The following is an 18,838-nucleotide window of genomic DNA, read 5'->3' as shown; positions in this document are numbered from 1 at the left end:
AAACAGTAATGGGGGTATAGCTCGAAGGTAGACTGCCCCTGGGTTCAATCCCCAGTACTACCAAAAAAAAAAAAAATTAAAACAGAATAAGTTAGAGGATTTTATTTTCTAATCTATAAAATAAATGAGTTAGTTAAAATGTACTAGACTTCTTTTTGGCTGAAGAATTCTATACAAAATAAATCTAGTCAGTAAAACTAGCTAACTTGGGAATGGCAGGCCTATCAATATTAAATGATAAAAGCAGTTTTCTTATTATTTTACATGTAGTAGCTGGAATTATATTGGAGAAAAACTGATACCAGTCTACAAAACATCTAACTTTTTACAGATTAATTTTGCCATGGCCGACACATACAGGTAGAGTCTGCCACCAAACAAGAAAAATTCAAAACAAAAAATTATATAGGAAAATAGCTATATGGAATTTAATTTCAACCTGAAATTAGTTTGCACTTAATAAACTCTTGGGAGGCAGAGACAGGAGGATCACGCAAGTTCGAAGCCAGCCGTGCTGGTTTAAGAGACCCTGTTTCCACATAAAAAGTATAAAATAGGTCTGGGAATGTAGCCCGGAGGTAGAAGAGTTTTCAGGAACCCCAGTACCATCAAAAAATAAATTAAAAAAATTAAAAAACATATATATACTAAATGAAACAAGCTGAGCTTCCTACTTTTGCCAGCTGAATCAAGAAAACCACTGAAACTAATTTTGGCCCTTGAGAGAAAAAGGGCCTGGTTAAATATTACTCCCCTTTTCTCTTCTAGATTCTTTTATTGATACTCTTCCTCAAGCTGAATTTTCTTCTTTAAGAAAGCATCATACTATTGTAACTTATTGAAAATCACTATTTATTTAAAATTTTTCCTTTTTGCCGGGCGTGGTGGCGCACGCTTGTAATCCCTGAGCTTGGGAAGCAGAGACAGGAGGATTGCGCTGGTTCGGAGCCAGCTTCAGTGGCTTAAGAGACCCTGTTTCCACATAAAGTTAAAAAATAGGTCTGGGAGTGTAGCCGTGGGAGTGTAGCCCGGAGGTAGAAGGGCTTCCAGGAACCACAGTACCACCAAAAAAAAAAAAAAAAAAAAAAAAAATTTCCTTTTTGGTGGTGGTTCTGGAGATTGGACGATGTCTCATGCAGGCTAAACACATGTTCTACCACTGAACTATGCCCTCAGCCTTATTTCAAACTGACAGTGACTTTTTGGACATTTAAGCAGGCATGTATGTGAAAAATGTCAATGACAACAAAGTTAAAGCCAATTCTTACCTACTATCAGATAATCCTGTTTCATATTTATACTGCTGAATTAGATTATCCAAATTTCTGCACAGCTGTAGTGTCACAGAAACAACCACTCTTTGTAGAACTTTTCCCATGTACGGGAGAGTAGATGTGATTAAACCAATCCATTGTGGGTGCATCTTACATGCACAGTGTTGATGCAAAGCTCGTATCACTGCACAGAGGAACATGCCTTGACATGTGATTGGCTGAGCATGCAAATACTGAAGAGAAGTCATAGGCTGGTGGGGACTGATGTGTTCCAGGTCAGAAACAACAAAATCAAATCCTGTTTCATTCTCTTCAGGAATAGTCATTACCCTGTCTTCTAGAACAATCAACCTCTGGAGCACCCTAAGAAGTTGTGACTGGAGTGTGCTACCATTGTCAAATTCATCCTCTGAGAAATTGATAAGGCTGTCCTCTGAGAAACCTTCTTCCACAGCAACCATGTTTTTACCTGCCATTTTTTCACTATGCCATTTCTGAACACTAAAGATAGATGACAGCAAACAATGAAGAATTACTTTCTGAACTTTGCACTTTGATAACATGTCAGAGATAAAACTAGGGAAACCTTTTGCTGAGCTTTCTATTACTTTTGCCAGTTCGGTAAAGAGGAGAGTCAAAATTTCAATACTCATCATCTGCATGTTTCGATTGCCTATTAAATCTTGGGCAGTAACTTTGACATGAGTTGGGTAATGGCTACGCATGAAATATAAACAAAGGGAAATAAGAATTTCTATGTACATAGAACTACGGAAGTTATGATTTGAGTCCACTGGAATGTGACTATAAAAGTCTTTGCCCATAACAGAGATCCGATGTCTGGCCAATAGATTCTGAAGCAGAGATAACTGAGGAGTATACGCATTATTTACACTAGTTGTTGAAATGGCATTTACAAAAGCAATGGGGTTAGTTTTCAAAATGGCCTTGATGGCAGAGAAAGCGTACAAAGTCCTTGAGGAATCATACAACTGGAGATATAGTAGGACGTGCTGATAGAGAGGATGGATATTGAAATTTGGAGACTTTCGTGATCCTGGAGAACCCATATCACTCTCGATTTCTGAAATTTCTCCCTCACCACAGCTATACCAGTTCTCTAAATCCAGACCATCACTAAAGAATACACTGGTTTGTTTGAGCTTTTCATTTGAAGTTCTTTTCTTGTCATCATCCTTTTTTTTGGCAAGTTTTACTTTGGGTTTTGCTCCTGGCTGTTTACCTGATTCTTTGACAATTGTTTCTTTCTCTGAGACTTTTTCTGATAATTTTTCTTTAAAGCTGAATTGAATGCTACTGTGACTCCTCTGTCTTGATCTGGTTTCTGTGGCAGCAACAGAAGAATCATGGAGAGTCTGTGTGGCTGCTGAAATACAGGGTGAGGAGCTATTTCTGGAGATTCCATTTGCCAAGCACTCATGGCCTTCTTCTGAAGACACAGAGAGAAACTGAGCACTTTCATTACTGAGCAAAGCATTCTGGCTCTGCTGAGTGGACTGGTCTTCATTTCTAATAATTTCCTCGCCTATATCTAAATCACAACCTTTTGGTGGCAGAGCATCCATTTCTAACTCAGATGTAACCGATGCAGATTCTGCTTCGAGGCCACTTACAACTTTACAGATTAGGTCAAACACCACCTGCTGCACATCATCATCATCTGGGGAGCTTGCCTGTGGCAGATGAGAATCCTCTTGGACATTCACATTGTCAGGATCAACTTCATAACTTAAATTGTCCCCAGCAGAGGACTGTGAGCATCCAGAGTCAGAACTCTGAAGTATTTCTATCTGTTGGTCTGGAAGATCAAAATCAGACACGACCATTGGAATCGTCTCACTGCTGGTACTTAGGAGGGAAAGTCTGTCACTCAGTGGATTAACAGTGAGACTGAAGTTCTCAATTTCATCCATAGTAAGTGGTTTTTCACTATTTCCTTTTGATGTGATGAGTTGAGCTTGATTTACTACAGTTGACAAAAACCAGAAATAAAGGAGAAAAAATATGAAATGTATTAAAATAAATAAAATGTTGAAAGGTAAACTGAACTAAAAAATTTTAACCATTTGTTCCATCACTGACTTATATTTTCTTATTAAATTACCTTTATCACTATTTTAGACCTTTTAAGTAAGAAAATTATATAGACGACTATTAGAATTTATTAAGTTAATAACAGCACATTTAACTTTTAAGACTGGCATGGTGGTGCATGGGAGTCTGAGAAAGGAGGATCATAGGTTCACAGCCAGCCTTGGCTACTTAACAAAGCCCTCCACAATTTAATGAGGTTGTTTCAAAAATAAAGAATAAAAAATAGGCCTGGGGATGTAGCTCAGAGGTAGAATGCCCCTGGATTTGATCCCCAGTACCACAAAGAATTTTCCCCAAGATAAGGCATCCTTTTTACTACAGATTTAAATTTTATTTTGATTTTCCTCCCTGGGTGATATTTCACTTCAGTTATGCAATTACTAAAAATTCAAATAATTTGGCATAAAGGCAAAAGTATAAATAAGTAATCTCCCTGATTTTAATAAAATTCAACAAATATTTATGAATTATATACTATGTGTATGATCCTACCTAAACTAGGACAAAGTGAGGGAGGAGGGAAGAAAATGGCATCACTGCTCCTCTCTCAGGAGTTTAAAATTAGTAGGTGACCACAAATATCACTCATCCATTTCTGTACTTTTGGGAGGAGAATATTATGTTGATAGCATCTTTTAGGAAAGATAGAAATGCCAGTAACATATGAGTATCCAAATACTATCAAATTCATGATACAACAAATGAGGTCTGAAACTGGCTCAAGAGGGGAATTAAGAATTAAGCAGACAGGCAGAGGCTGTGTGGCAGGTAACGTGCTACCAGCAGGACAGTCTCAAAATGAGGAGGACAGATCAAGTTTGGAGAATATCCTGAGGAAGTGGTGGAACAGAAGCTACAGAGAGGAACCAGAGTTTGTAGCAGTACACTAGAGATCAAGTAGGAGCATGATGGTTTGGTTCCAGTTTTGCCATTTACCAGCCATAGGAGAAAGCAAAGACCTTCTAAACATAGCAACCTACTTCGTAAAATAACCTTTTTATTGACTTCACAGGGTTATTGTCAAGAGATATAAATAAGATATGGGAGTCTTTTGTTCCTAAAGTATAATAAAGGGCCATTATCACGGTATAGAGGGTATCATGGTAATAATAGTGAATATTTATCAAACACTTAGGATTTCCCAGTAGCTGTACTAAGCAAGTCACAACTACAATTACATTTAATGTTCATAACAAAGCTTTGTGGGGTGGGTATTATTATTTTTATTTTATAGGTAGAAAAATGACCCACCAAAATTAAGATATACATTACAGCCTTACTGTATACTACTAGAAGAATACTTCAGAGCCTTTGCATGACCAGTACCACTAAATAAGCTCTAAAATAATTCCATCAAAATTGAAGAGCATCTCTAACTATGGCTGTGGTTAATTCCTCCTCTGGGAAAGTGAAAATATCCAAGAGCCCCAAGACAGTCATTGATGTAGTACATTCTGGTATGGCCTACATAGCACTCCTAGTGCAAGAGGAGGGGAGAAACTAGGCCACTGAGAAAGTTATACTTGCAGTTCTCTTGTCAATCACTGGTGTTCACATCTCACTTTTATAACTTAATTATAAATAAAGATATTCTTCTTCTATGTGATATTCACCATTGCTACAGGCAAAATTTTGCATGAAGTGCTTGTTACTCTCCTCTTTCGGATAACATGGAGTCTTATTCCAGTAACGTTCTGCTTGCACACGCTGTACTGAAACCCTCTGAGTTTTGGGGTGAAGCAGGAGCAGGAGCAATGGTTCCAAAACTCTTGCAATATCATGTCTTTGTAGAACTTGGTTCAGCCAGGCTTGTCCCACAGAGCTAGTAGAACCATCAAGACTGTTAAGGCTGTCTAACATGATGAACAGTGACCTAAAATAAACACCAATAATTAAAACAAAGAACAAAACATCTTTAATTGTAATGCTTTATTTTTTCTGAAATTAACACTGTAAGTTGTGTTTCCTATTTTAATGCAGTCATATTTTAAGATAAACTTTGACCACAGCTTTTTTTTGTGTGGTACTTGGAGTGGAACCCAGGGGCTTTCTACCTCGGGGCTATACTACCAGACCTATTTTATACTTTATTTGGAAACAGGGTCTCACTAAGTTGCTGAGAGCCTCACTAAGTAGCTGAGGCTAGCTTCGAACCTATGCGATCCTCCTTGTCTCAGCCTTCCACGCGCAGGGATTACAAGCGTGTGCCACCACACCCAGCTGACCACAGCTTTTTTAATAATCTAATCTTAGTTGATAAAATGAAAAAAGAAATTAGTTTTTTCCTTTATTATGTACTTAGGTTTTTTAAACATCACAAGTATATATTATATTCATAAGACAAATCATAAAGAATAGAAAAAACTTATTTAATTAGTATTGTTTTTGCATTTTTAGCATCATGTTCCTGTTCATATTATCAAGTACTGACACTTCTTGGGTGGCCTGAGGCAAGCAACTTCTCAGGGCCTTCACAGCCTGACTTGTAAAATGAGGAAAGGTGACTGTCAAATTAGAGATGGTTATTTGTGAAATTACTAGGCTCTACTTCAGAGACTGGTTCACTGTAGGGGTTTCCATATATGGTTCAATAACAGATCACTTAAAAATGGTGAAAAGGGGCCAGGTGTGGTGGCACATGCTTGTAATCCCTGCATTTGGGAGGCTGAGACAGGAGGATCGTACAGGTTCAAAGCCAGCCTCAGCAACTTAAGGAGATCCTGTTTCCAAATAAAATATAAAATAAGTCTGGGAGTATAGCCCAGAGGTAGAAAAGCCCCTGGGTTTCCACCCCTAGTACCACCCCCCCCCAAAAAAAGGTGAAAAGGTACCAGCTACTAACATCCAATAAGACAAGCATAGATGGATCCTAAGCTAGTTTTAACCATAGTAAGATTTGGTGGCCACCTCTATAAGACCTGATGGTAAGACTGCTATCTTAGGATAATATGTGAATCTACCTATAAATGGCAGTTCTTTGGAAGTTAATGAAAATTTTATATTTGAGTTATTAGTTACTTGTTTTCATATTTATTTATTTATTTATTTATTTATTTATTTACTTACTTATTTTGCAGATCCAGGGATTGAATCTAGAGGCATTCTACCTTTGGGCTACACCCCCAGTCTTGATTTTTTTATTCTTTATTTTGAAATAGGATCTCATTAAGTTGCAGAAGACCTCACTAAGTAGCTGAGGCTAGCCGAGAACCTGTGATCCTCCTATCTCAGCCTCCCAAGTACTGGAATTACAAGCATGTGCCACTATGCTTGGCTTAAATTGGTTTTAGATCTAGCCAAAAAATAAAACCACTCTAACGCAACTATGGGTTCTTTGAATCCATGGAAAAGGTTTGTTTTCAGTTAAAGATTATAGTAAATCCAGTTCATATTGAGAATAATTGCTTGAGAAACACTTAAACAATATACTATTTATATGCAGTTTCATTAAAAGTGAATATAGACTTACAAAGGCTGTGTCCATGGTCCCTAGAATGGTGGCTGGCATAGAGTAAGGGCTTGATAAATAGTGATACAATGAAAGAAAGGGGTACTGGTTACTTTAGAGCTAGGAGGGAAAATCTGGTAGATAAGTGAGATTGCATTTAATACAGCTTAGATTTATAAAATAACTAATAAATTATCTTTATAAAATTTATAAATTTCAATCTAGGTATGGTGGTGGATGCTCATAATCCCAGTATTTGGGAGGCTGAGAAAGGAGGATTTCAGGCTCATAGCCAGCTTCAGCTACTTGGTTAGGCCCATTTCAAAATAAAGACTAAAATAGGGCTGGGAGCATAGCTAGGAGGGCGAATGTACCTGAGTTCAATCTCAAGTGCCACAAAAAATTTATAAATTTATATCTTGTACTCTTGCCAAAAGAGAAGATTTAAGAGACAATGATAAAATATATGACTGCAGTATCTGAATATAAAATGTAACCCACCTGTCAAAAGAACGTGCAAAAGAAGATTTATTTATATGGAGATCCCTTGTTAGATGCCAAAGAACCGCAAACTTTGCGTGTGCTTCCATCCTTATTTTCTAAGAAGTAATATGGGAGATTATTTTATTCTTTCTTGAAAATATGTAGTAATTTTTAGTAAAATCAAAGTAACTATTTAGAAATATTATGTTCAATGTCCGCAGTACTCAAATACTTACTGCAGTAAACTTTTATTACATTTTTATGAAGTAGAAACATAGAAAATACTTGTATAAACCAGGCACGGTGGCACACGCTTGTAATCCCCGTGCTTGGGAGGCTGAGACAGGAGGATCATGCAAGTTCAAAGCCAGCCTCAGCTACTTAGTGAGGTTCTCAGCAACTTAGTGATACCCTGTTTCCAAATAAAAAAAATATAAAATAATTCTGGAAGTGTAGCCCGAAGGCAGAAAGCCCCTGGGTTCCATCCCAGTACCACCAAAAAAAAAGTAAAAAAGTAAAAGAAAATACGTGTACATAAACAGAATTAATAAGCCAAAAGGGACATCTCGCCCTGCCTTATAAATAATTATTACTTAAAGTTTAATCAGTGTACTAGATTATTGTATAATATAGGACAGAAAAAGCTAATAATGTGTATTCATGCTATCTTAAGTCCAGAGAACATTTTTCCCATTTTAATATAAATGATTTTTCTCCAAGAAAGTACATATTAATCTCAAAATTTTCACCATTTCTAAAGCTGGATTATTAGTCTAGAAGATTAAATACTTTAAAATTATTTTTACACATGAATATAGATCCAATTGAAATTATCAAAATTTTTATAATTTTATTTTACTATTTATGGTATCCTTCAAGAAAATGCCCCAAGATATCAGTTTGTAACCGTTTAAATTGTGTATGATAGGTCAAAAGAGTGTTTACTTTTTCTATGGCATAAGATATGCTTTTGTTATAAATAAGGTTGTCTTAATTTTTTTCCATCTTTACTCAAAATATAGAAGTATTTCTTTAAAAACAAAATGTTACACAAGTAAAAACAGCTATATAATGTTTTGGACTTATACTTAACGTTGTTAAATTAAAACACAGGATTTTACCAGGCACAGTGACATACACCTGGGCAACACAGCAAGACCCTCTCTCAAAAAAACAAAACAAAGCCAAACAAAAATGCAGCTATTAAAATTTTATTTCTGAACAATTCTAAAATAAGATGAAGCAGAAATAGAAATTCAGTTCATTATTTCTCTCATTTACTGCTCATTCTCCATTTTCCCCTATGCTAACTCCTTCATTTATTTGACACACCTTTAAAAACATGACCCATTCAAACTCAGAAGCAGTTCAAGTTCTCAAAAATAGGGCAATCCAAGCATGAGCCATCATGCCCGGCTCTATTCTTTATTTTGGAGCAGGGTCTCACTGAGTGGCAGAGGGCCTCGCTAAGTAGCTGAGGCTGGCTGCGAACCACGATCCTCCGGTCTCAGCCTCCCGAATGCTGGGATTACAAGTGTGCACCACCACACCCGGCTCTTAATTTTTCATATTATTCAAGACTTTGTAAAAAAAAACAACTTTTCTTTAGTAAGAGCACAACACATTTCTTTTAAATATACTAATGTCACTTTGAACAAAGCTTTATTACCTCTTATTAAGATGTTTGCTATAATAATTTTCCTAGAGAGTTTCCTTAATTTACATTTTGGTATAGTGGGTGGGATAAGAGGAGCAAAATTTACCTTATCTTTATGAGTTAACTGCTGACTTATGACATCCTCACAGATGCTAGAAGAAGGAACCAGGTTATGTAATTGATAAAACAGCTCAACACTCTTCTGGTGATGCTGAGGTGTCCCATCTCCTAGCTGGTCCCACAATGTCAAAGCTACATGCTATAGAAAGATGAAAATGTGACTGTATTACAAAATCATCAACAAAAACTTGTTTAACAAACAATTCTTATTAGGTACAAACTAATAGCTGATCTCCAACTACCAGACCTAAAAAGGCTTTAATACTCACTAAACACTGGGATGAGATTTTCTACCTCCATTTTCTGGTCACCCACACCCTTAGAAAAAAATTTTTTTTCTTTTGCAGTTCTGGGGCTGAAACCCAGGGGCATTTTACCTCTGAGCTACACCCCCAGCCCTATTTTTTATTCTTGATTTTGAAACAGGGTCTTACTGAGTTACAAAGACCCTCAACTAAGTTGAGGTTGTCCCCAAACAGCGATCCTCCTGTCTCAGCCTCACAAATACTGGGATTACAAGTGTGTGCCACCATGCCAAGCTCCATAGAAATTTTTATGATGGCTCTTTAATAATATTTCTTTTAGCCAGGTGTGGTGGAACATGCCTGTAATCCCAGTACTTAGGAGGTTGAGACAAGAATATCACAGGTTTAAGAATAGCCTCACCAAGTAGTGAGACTCTCATCAACCTATCAAGACTACTTTTTTCTTTTTCTTTCTTTTTTTTTTTTTTCAGGTCTGGGGAATGGAACCCAGGGGCAGTCAACCTGCGACCTACAGCCCCTGCCCTATTTTTATTCTTTATTTTTTGAAACAGGGTCTCACTAAAGTTATGGAGAGCCTCACTAAGTAGCTGAGGCTGTCCATGAACCGCGATCCTCCAGTCTCAGCCTGCCAAATGCTGGGATTACAAGCATCTGCCACCATGCCCGGCTAAGACCTCGTTTCCAAATAAGAAATAAAATTGGGCTGGGGGTGTAGTTGACAGTAGAATTCCTCTGGGTTCAATCCCCAGTACCACACACACACACATACAAAATAATAATTTTTTTTTGTTGCGAGTCTGAGATGGAACCCAGGGGCATTCACCTCTGAACTATACCCCTGCCCTATTTTTTATTCTTTATTTTGAAACAGCGTCTCACTGAGTTACAGAGGGCTTCACTAAGTAGCTGAGGCTGTCCACAAACCGTGATCCCCAGTCTCAGCCTCCCGAATGCTGGGATTACAAGTGTGCACCACCACACCCAGCAATAATATTTTTTAAACATCAGAAATGTAATAACTTTCTGCAGGTACAAGTCCTCAGTTTACTATTTTAGTAATGTTTAGCAAATTAATGATAGAATACTATAATAGGTACAAATACCAAGGTTGAATGCAATTTAATTTTTATAATTATATGTTACAGAGAGAAACATAATTCATAGTCCAAATATTCAAAATACTTAAAAATTGATTTTTCTTTGCAGTGCTGAGGATCAAATTCATGGCCTTGTGTATACTAGAGAAGTGTTTTATCCCTGAATTATACCTGCAGCCCAAAGAGTTTTGTAAAGTAAATTATGAGCTGGGCTTGGTTGCACATGCTTATAATCCCAGTAATTGGGAGGCTGAGACAGGAGGATCCTAGGTTTGCGGCCAGCCTCAGCTACTTAGTGAGGCCTGTGCAAGTAGTGAGACCCTACTTCAAAATAAAGAATCAAAATAGCATTAGGGGTGTAGCTCAGAGGTAGAATGCCCCTGGGTTCAATCCCCAGTATTGCAAAAAATAAAAAATAAAAAAATAAAGTAAGTTATGCATGTTTTGGAGGTGTATGTGTTAACACAGTACTTTACCTATGACAACATTAATAAAAATGCAAGTCTTCAGGGTTTACCACCACAACATTATAGAAATCAACTCTATTGTAGCAGGAATAAACATCTAGAGGGGCACAATGACTTGAAATAATATCCTAAAACCTTTTTTATGTATGAAGAATCTACCTCCTTGAGATGTACTATAATCTAAATTTATCTGATGTTCTATGTAGAAAATACCACCTGTGGTAAAAATAAAAGACTGTATGTTATTTTCTGAAGACATCATACACTACAGATTATAACCAGACAATATGAAGAATCAAAAATTTTCATAGGAGTTGTGGAGAGAGGTTTTACTCTATGTAAAGTAAAAAGAGAGCTTTCTTCTTTTTAGTTAAAAATATTGCCTCGAAAGCCGGGCGTGGTGGCGCACGCTTGTCATCTCGGCGCTTGGGAGGCTGAGACAGGAGGATCATGCAGGTTCGAGGCTTAAGAGACCCTGTTCCAAATAAAAAATATAAAATAGGTCTGGGAAGGTAGTCCTGGGTTCCATTACCAGCACCACCAAAAAAAAAAAAAAAAAAAAAAAATTTCCTCCAGTTTCATTGCCCTAGGTCAAGTTTCATACATGTTGTGATTAGTTTATTCATAAATAAGATGTATTGCTCAACATTTACCTTGAAAAATTCAGTCTTCTCAGCTATGTACCTCAGATTACCCTGAGTGAGGGGAGGCCTGATAACCACAGCTACTCTTCCCTGGTTTGGACTTAAGGGTTGTGCAGGCTCCATGCTGTTGATGTTTTCCCCAGTGACCATGGCCACAGATTGAGTCAGTCCCACCAGGTCCATGACTAGTGAAACAGCAACACTCTGAACACTGAAATCACTTGCTTGGCTACAAGCATTCATCAGGGTCTGCAGCCACTGTGGAGGCTGCACATGCTCACAGTCTGAAACAAAAGTAGATGCAATCAGGGTTCACCATATTAAACACTTTGTGCATTCTCTATTTTCAAAAATCAGAGCAACTATTTCATAATTTTAGACCTTGATCTGTTGACAAAATCATGGATTCTCATTTACTTTAGACCTTTAAGACAATAAAGCCCCAACAAAAATTCCATCAGTTATGTTTCAATACATTTTTCTCATACCAAGTCATACAATCAACTCGCCTGTTCTAAAAAAGTTTACTTATCAACAGTATTATCTACTACTCACTGTACTATGTATATATAAAAATTTAAAGGTAAACATATGTGATAATATATGGTTTTTTTTTAAAAAAAAACAGTAGATTTTAATTTTACATTACATTTCTCTAGATTTCCTTTTTGGCTTTTACTTACCTTCAAGAAAAATGTGAAAGCCATCAGAATCATAATAATTTCTAACATGGCAATTTCCCCATGACTACTTAAAAAATTATGTTAGGCCAGGCATGGTGGTGCATGCTTGTAATCCCAGTGCTTGGGAGGCAGAGACAGGAGGATCACACAGGTTCGAAGCCAAACCTCAGCTACTTAGTGAGGCTCTCAGCAACTCTGTTTCCAAATAACTCTGTTTCCAAATAAAGTATGAAATAGGTCTGGGAGTAGAAAAGGCCCCTGGGTTCTACCCCCAGTACCACACACACACAAAAAAGTTAACTAATTTTTAAAATCTCAGCTTTAATATGAGTGCTTCTAAAAAAGATAGCATGCTACAGAAAATACTGATATATGAATAAATCAGAGATGACCTTACCAGTCTCTAATTTTTCAGAACGTAACTCTGTTGTATGGTTCCCCTCAGCAATGTAAACTGGGAAACTTGAGCACTCTAGGAAGAGCTGACAGGCAGCAATGAAGGCAGAAAGGTATTCTTTTGAAGTTTTTTGTTTACTTAGGTTTCTCTCTTTTACATCTCCTTGTGAATCCCTGTCCCATTTTGAAGGCTCTCCTTGAATTCGACCAAGATCTCCTTGATGCTCTGTAGCCAAAGCCTGAGAAAAGGAGTTACTCTGAATGATATAGAGGTTGATAAGTCTAGTGAGAAACTGTTGGACATACTCCAAGCAGCACTGCATTGCAGTCTTTTGGGCTGTCTTCCCACTTCGGGTTGCTATCCCCTGAGTGACTGTGGAAGGGTGGTGGATGATGGTTTCTTCAGATCCCACAGTGGATAACGTTTCTGTCTCAGAAGACGTGCTACCAAATGGGATCGGAGCTGCCCCCTGCCCTTCATTTAGTTCTCTGTCAATGTCATCACTTCGGTCAGCTTGATACTGTATAAACTCAGTGAAGCCACTTTCTGATGATCGACTACTTGGTGGATTCTCTCCATCTTCAAACACTTCAGTAGGATTTTCCAGAGCAACTGATGCTACCTGGTAATATTTTTTAAAAAAGCAAAAGTGTGAGGAGGTGCACATATATATTAGGAATTAGAAATAAGAAGTGGCCACCTTTGAGAAGTGTTAGACTATTTACAGTTTAAGTCATATTCTGTTGAACCTTAAAGCAGTTCCAATATGTTTATGATAATCAATAGAAAATACTAATATGCTTCTAATAAAAATGCATTAATATCTATTCATTTGCTAAGTAGTCATTATTCACTGCATGCATGTCCTAAGGTTAGTTTCATGAGGCCCAAAATACATATATGTGCAAATCCATAGGATCTATATCCTTGTTTTCAAATGATAACTTAATCTACTGCAGAAAACTACTTTCCTAATGTCTAAACAATGCAAAGAATGAAAGAATAAGGTTAAAAATGACATTTTAAGCCACACATGTTGGCACATGCCTATTGCCTATCATCCCAGTACTTAGGAGGATGAGGAGAATCACAGGCTCAAGGCCAGCCTCAGCAATGTATCAAGACACTTAGCAACCTATTGAAACCCTGTTGTAAAATAAAAAATAAAAAGAGCTGGGGGTAGAGCTTAGAGGTAGGACGACCCTGGGTTCAATCCCCAGTGTCCCTCCATATACACACATATTTTAAAAATCAGGAATAAAATCTGATAGGTTATCTGTTTAAGACTCCATGAATGTAAACTTTTGTTGAAATGTGTAAAGTACTAATTAAATATTTGTTATTAATCTTGTATTCTTTTGACTATTTACTTAACTCTACAATGTGCCAGACACTGTATTAGTCAATAGGAATAAAATGAATAGCTTAGGCTGGACTTGGTAGTCCTTGCTTGTAATCCCAATACTTGGGAGGCTGAGACAGGAGGATCACAGGTTCAAAGCCAGCCTCAGCAATTCAATGAGGCTCTCAGCAGCTTAGAAAGACCCTTTTTCCAAATAAAAAAATAAAATAGGTCTGAGGGTATGCCCCAGAGGGAGAAAGCCCCTGAGTTCCATCTCCAGTATCATACATGCACAAAAAACAAATACTTTATAATCTATAGGGAAATCGACAATAAATAAATAAAATAGTTCCTGGAATATAGCTAGAATGTATTAACATTTCCCTTGTTAAAAAGAATATTTCCCTTGTTAAAAAGTTATAATCATCAAAAATGTTGTCTGGCTTAGTTTAAATAAAGTTGTGGATACTGTGAATTTCTTGGGTGACTGTGCCAGAGTACAATTTGGATAAGAATAAAAAATAATATTATTGGGCTGGGTGTGGTGGTGCATGCTTGTAATCCCAGCATTTTTGAGGCAGAGACTGGAAGATCGCGGTTCGTGGACAGCCTCAGCTACTTAGTGAGGCCCTTTGCAACTCATAGACCTTGTTTCAAAAAATAAAAAGACTAAGCCAGGCATGGTGGTGCACGCTTGTAATCCCTGCACTTGGGAGGCAGAGACAGGAGGATTGCGCAGGTTTGAAGCCAGCTGTGCTAGTTTAAGAGACCGTTTACAAAATAAATATATATATATATATATATATATATATATATATATATATATATATATGACTAAAAAAAGAACAAATAGGACTGGGGGTGGATCTCGGAGGTAGTATGTCCCTGGGTTCCATCCCCAATATCACAAAAAAAAGTGATAATATTAATATGTGAACCAGATGCCCTTCTGCCCAAAACTGTGACTCATTCAATGTTTATTGCTTCAGTAAATGACTATATCAGTCATGAAATCCAGGAAGATAGGAACCTAGGGGGTCATTCCTGGTACTTTCTTCACCTCACTTCTACCCACTTCCCCTACATCCACATTAGTATAGCATCAGCTAGGTATGTGGGCCCCAAGTCTACTGGAGGTTTGTCACTAATTAGCTATGTGATTCTTGCAAAGTATTTAGCCTCCCCAAGCCTCAGTTCCCTAATCTGTATAAAACAGACCCTCTTTATCAATAGGGGATATATTCCAAGACCCCCAGAGGATGCTCAAATCCATGGATAGTAATGAACCTTATTTATACTATATTTCCTAATACAGATACATACCCTATAATAAAGTTTAATTTATAAGTTAGGCACGCTTAGAGATTAATAACTAATCTCTAATAATAGAATAATATAATTTAATAAGAGTTATGTGAATGTGGTCTCTCTCAAAATATCTTATTTTACTATACTCATCCTTCTTGTGATGATATGACATGATATAATGCCTGTGTGATGAGATTAAGTGAGATGTATCACAATGAGATGTATCACAATGATGTAGTCATTGTGAGGCAGTTAGAATACCATATAAGGACCAGGCGTGGTGGCGCACGCTTGTAATCCCCGCGCTTGGGAGGCTGAGACAGGAGGATCGCACAGGTTCGAAGCCAGCCTCAGCTACTTAGTGAGGCTCTCAACTTAGTGAGACCCTGTTTCCAAATAAAATATAAAAATGGGTCTGGGAGTATAGCCCAGAAGTAGAAAGCCTATGGGTTCCACCCCCAGTACCACCAAAAAAAAAAAAAGAATACCATATAAGGGTGACTTGAACACAAGCAAAGTCCATCTGATAATCAAGATGGATACTAAATGACTAATGGACATATAGCATGAATACACTGGACAAAGAGACTGAACTGGAGACAGTAGGACAATGTGAGACTCCAGTATGCAACTTTAACACTTATTATTTCTGAAATTTTCCACTTAACACATCAGAACTGTTGTTAATTATGGGCAACTGAAATCAGAAAGGGAAACTGGATAATAAGGACCACTGAAAATGAGATGGCAAACCAGGCGTGGTGGCGCATGCTTATAATCCTAGCATTTGGGAGGCTGAGACAAGAGTATCAAGGTTCATGGAGAGCCTCAGCTACTTAGGCCTTCTGCAACTTAGTGAGACCTTGTCTCAAAGTAAAGAATAAAAACCAGGGCTGGGGGTGTCGCTTGGAGAAAGAATGCCCCTGGGTTCCATCCTCAGTACATAAAAAAAAAAAAAAGAAAAAAGAAAAAAAAGAAAAGAAAAGAAAAAAAAGAAATAAGAAAGAAAATGAGATTACAATTTCTATATTTTACAGTTGCTTTGAGGCATAAGTAATAGTATGCATAAAGCACCAAGAACAATGCTTACTATTTAGTAAAATACTCAATAAATGCTAGAAATTACTCACTATCCTTACCTATCTATTGCTAGGTATTTTTTATTTGTCTTCCTAAATGAACTGCTAATCCAAACATTTCTTTCTTCACTCCCCGTATCTTATTAGCACAAGTTACCACCACCTCTCACCTGCACTACTACAGGTTTCCTTCCCCATATCCATTTTGCTTTTCAGATCCACACTCCACACTGCAGCCAGAGTAATTTTTCTAATACACAAATATGATTTATGCCACTTGCCTTTTTCCCTTGTGTCTTCCCATTGTTCCTAAGATAAAGAATAAAAGCCTTAGTACAATGAACAAGGCTCCGTAAGACCTGGCCCTGCCTCCCTGGAAGCAGCACTGCCCATCTGCTATCGCCCCCTCTGCCTCCGAGTCTTTGCTCCTTCCTTTATCATGTGCTCTCTTCTTCCTACATCACCAAGTCCTTGGAGGCTTCGCTCAAGCACTTCTTCCTCAAGAAAGTCTTTATTTGTCCAGAGCCTAAGTCATTTTCTACATGCCTACCTCTTTATACTTTCTCTTCATAAATTAATCATATCTATAATTAAATATGTAATCACTTAAATGTGTCCCTCTCAACTGGAGAGAAAATATTGAGAAGAGAGAAGACTGCCTGATTTGACACTGAATAAATAGTGCCTATAAAAATGGACGATGAATGAGGAGAGACTGTTTTTTCTATTTCAAAGGTAAGAAAACTGAAGCTCAGGGAGGTTAAAAAAAAACTTGCTCAAGATTGTAATAGATAATCTTAGCAGCAAGTAGAGGAGCTCAAAAGAGATTTTAAGCTTTGTTCTTTTCACCATAGCACAACACTGTATCTATAACAAAAGAAGAACTTTTCATATTATAAAACCAAACTTTAGAGATGACTATCAGAAAACTCTGAAAGGTCAGTGACATCTAAAATTATGTACATTAAAAAAAATATTCATTGCGCAGGTTCGAAGCCAGCCGCGTGCGCTGGCTTAGAAGAATCTGTTTCTAAATAAAAATATAAAAATAGGTCTGGGAGTGTAGCCCGGAGGTAGAAGAGCTTCCAGGAACCCCAGTACCACCAAAAAAAGAAAAAAAAAAAATATATATATATATATATATATATATTCAAATAATGGTCATTCTTATTATAAAATTATTTCTGTATTAATCTTTCTTGACAAAAGGATTCTAAAATAATGGATAGTATTAAGTAGAATTTGAGCTATAAATTCAGTTGAACTTACAAATATTTATAATATTTGCTAGTATGGACTACATTATATAGCCATATATTATATATTATATATATATATATATAGTGGGGGGGTAGTGGGGGTGGAACCCAGGGGCTTTTCTACCTCCGGGCTATACTCCCAAACCTATTTTTTATTCTTTATTTGGAAACAGGGTCTCACTAAGTTGCTGAGAGCCTCACTAAGCAGCTGAGGCTGGCTTCACACCTGTGTGATCCTCCTGTCTCAGCCTCCCAAGAGCTGGGATTACAAGCGTGCGCCACCACGCCCTGCAGTCATATATGTTTGTATTTACATATGCTAAAATAAAATGTCTTTTTGAGAATAGAAAGAAATGATATTTTGGGCATATGAATATAGAGATCCAATATATACTGATTTTATAAAAATGGACAAAGTACACTGAATCGAATTTTATTTATATTCCCATAATGGGCCTTGAACTCAGACTCCTGCATGCTAGGTAAGCACTCTACTACTGAGATCTGTCCCCAATACTTCTTTTTTAAAATTTTATTTTAAAGGAGGGCATGATGGTGCATGCTTATAATCTCAGCATTTGGGAGGCTGAGACAGGAGGATTATGGTTTGTGAACCAGTCTTAGCTACTTAGTGAGTATCTTAGTAGAATGTTTCTGGTTTCAATCCCTTGTACCACAAGGGGAAAATAAAGAGAGAAAAAAAAGAAAGAAGGAAATACTTAATCTGCATTGAGTTCATAAAATTTATGTTTGAAAAATTGGAGTCACATATCCAAGTTGTTCCAAATGTATATATAAAGTTTTTTAATAACTATATAGCATCAGGGTGTGTGTGTGTGTGTGTGTGTGTGTGTGTGTGTGTGTGTGTGTGTGTGTGTGTTTTCCTGGATGGAACCCAGGGGCTTTCTAACTCTGAGCTACACTGAAAGACTTATTTTATATTTTATTTGGAAACAGGATCTCACTAAGTTGCTGAGAGCATCACTAAGTAGCTGAGACTGACTTTGAACCTGTGTGATCCTCCTGTCTCAGCCTCCCAAGTGCTGGGATTACAAGTATGAGCAAAATACATTTTCAGGATGATCTTATACAACCTCTCCCCATCAGGTATTAATCATAAAAATTTTTTTCTTGGTGCATTTCTATTCTTGATCTTCATATATGAAATGAAATTATCAATACTTGGTCAATTTAAATAT

General features: G+C 37.2%; 1 protein-coding gene across 4 annotated transcripts in view; it reads right to left on the bottom strand.

The window, feature by feature from the left end:
* Positions 1–18,838, bottom strand: part of DOP1A (DOP1 leucine zipper like protein A) — a gene marked incomplete at both ends in the record, with an annotated part of 86,154 nt that overhangs the window by 34,600 nt on the left and 32,716 nt on the right. For all 4 annotated transcript variants that reach the window (XM_080700016.1, XM_080700018.1, XM_080700017.1 and 1 more), the window contains 6 exons: positions 1,269–3,261; positions 5,003–5,262; positions 7,339–7,436; positions 9,084–9,236; positions 11,581–11,855; positions 12,652–13,273. In XM_080700016.1, the coding sequence (XP_080556142.1) occupies positions 1,269–3,261; positions 5,003–5,262; positions 7,339–7,436; positions 9,084–9,236; positions 11,581–11,855; positions 12,652–13,273 (3,401 nt within the window). The remainder of the gene's footprint in view (positions 1–1,268; positions 3,262–5,002; positions 5,263–7,338; positions 7,437–9,083; positions 9,237–11,580; positions 11,856–12,651; positions 13,274–18,838) is intronic.

This window comes from Muscardinus avellanarius (assembly GCF_963383645.1).
Source record: "Muscardinus avellanarius genome assembly, chromosome: 8".
NCBI classification, from domain to species: Eukaryota; Metazoa; Chordata; class Mammalia; order Rodentia; family Gliridae; genus Muscardinus; species Muscardinus avellanarius.
This window is presented reverse-complemented; position numbering and strand designations above follow the sequence as displayed.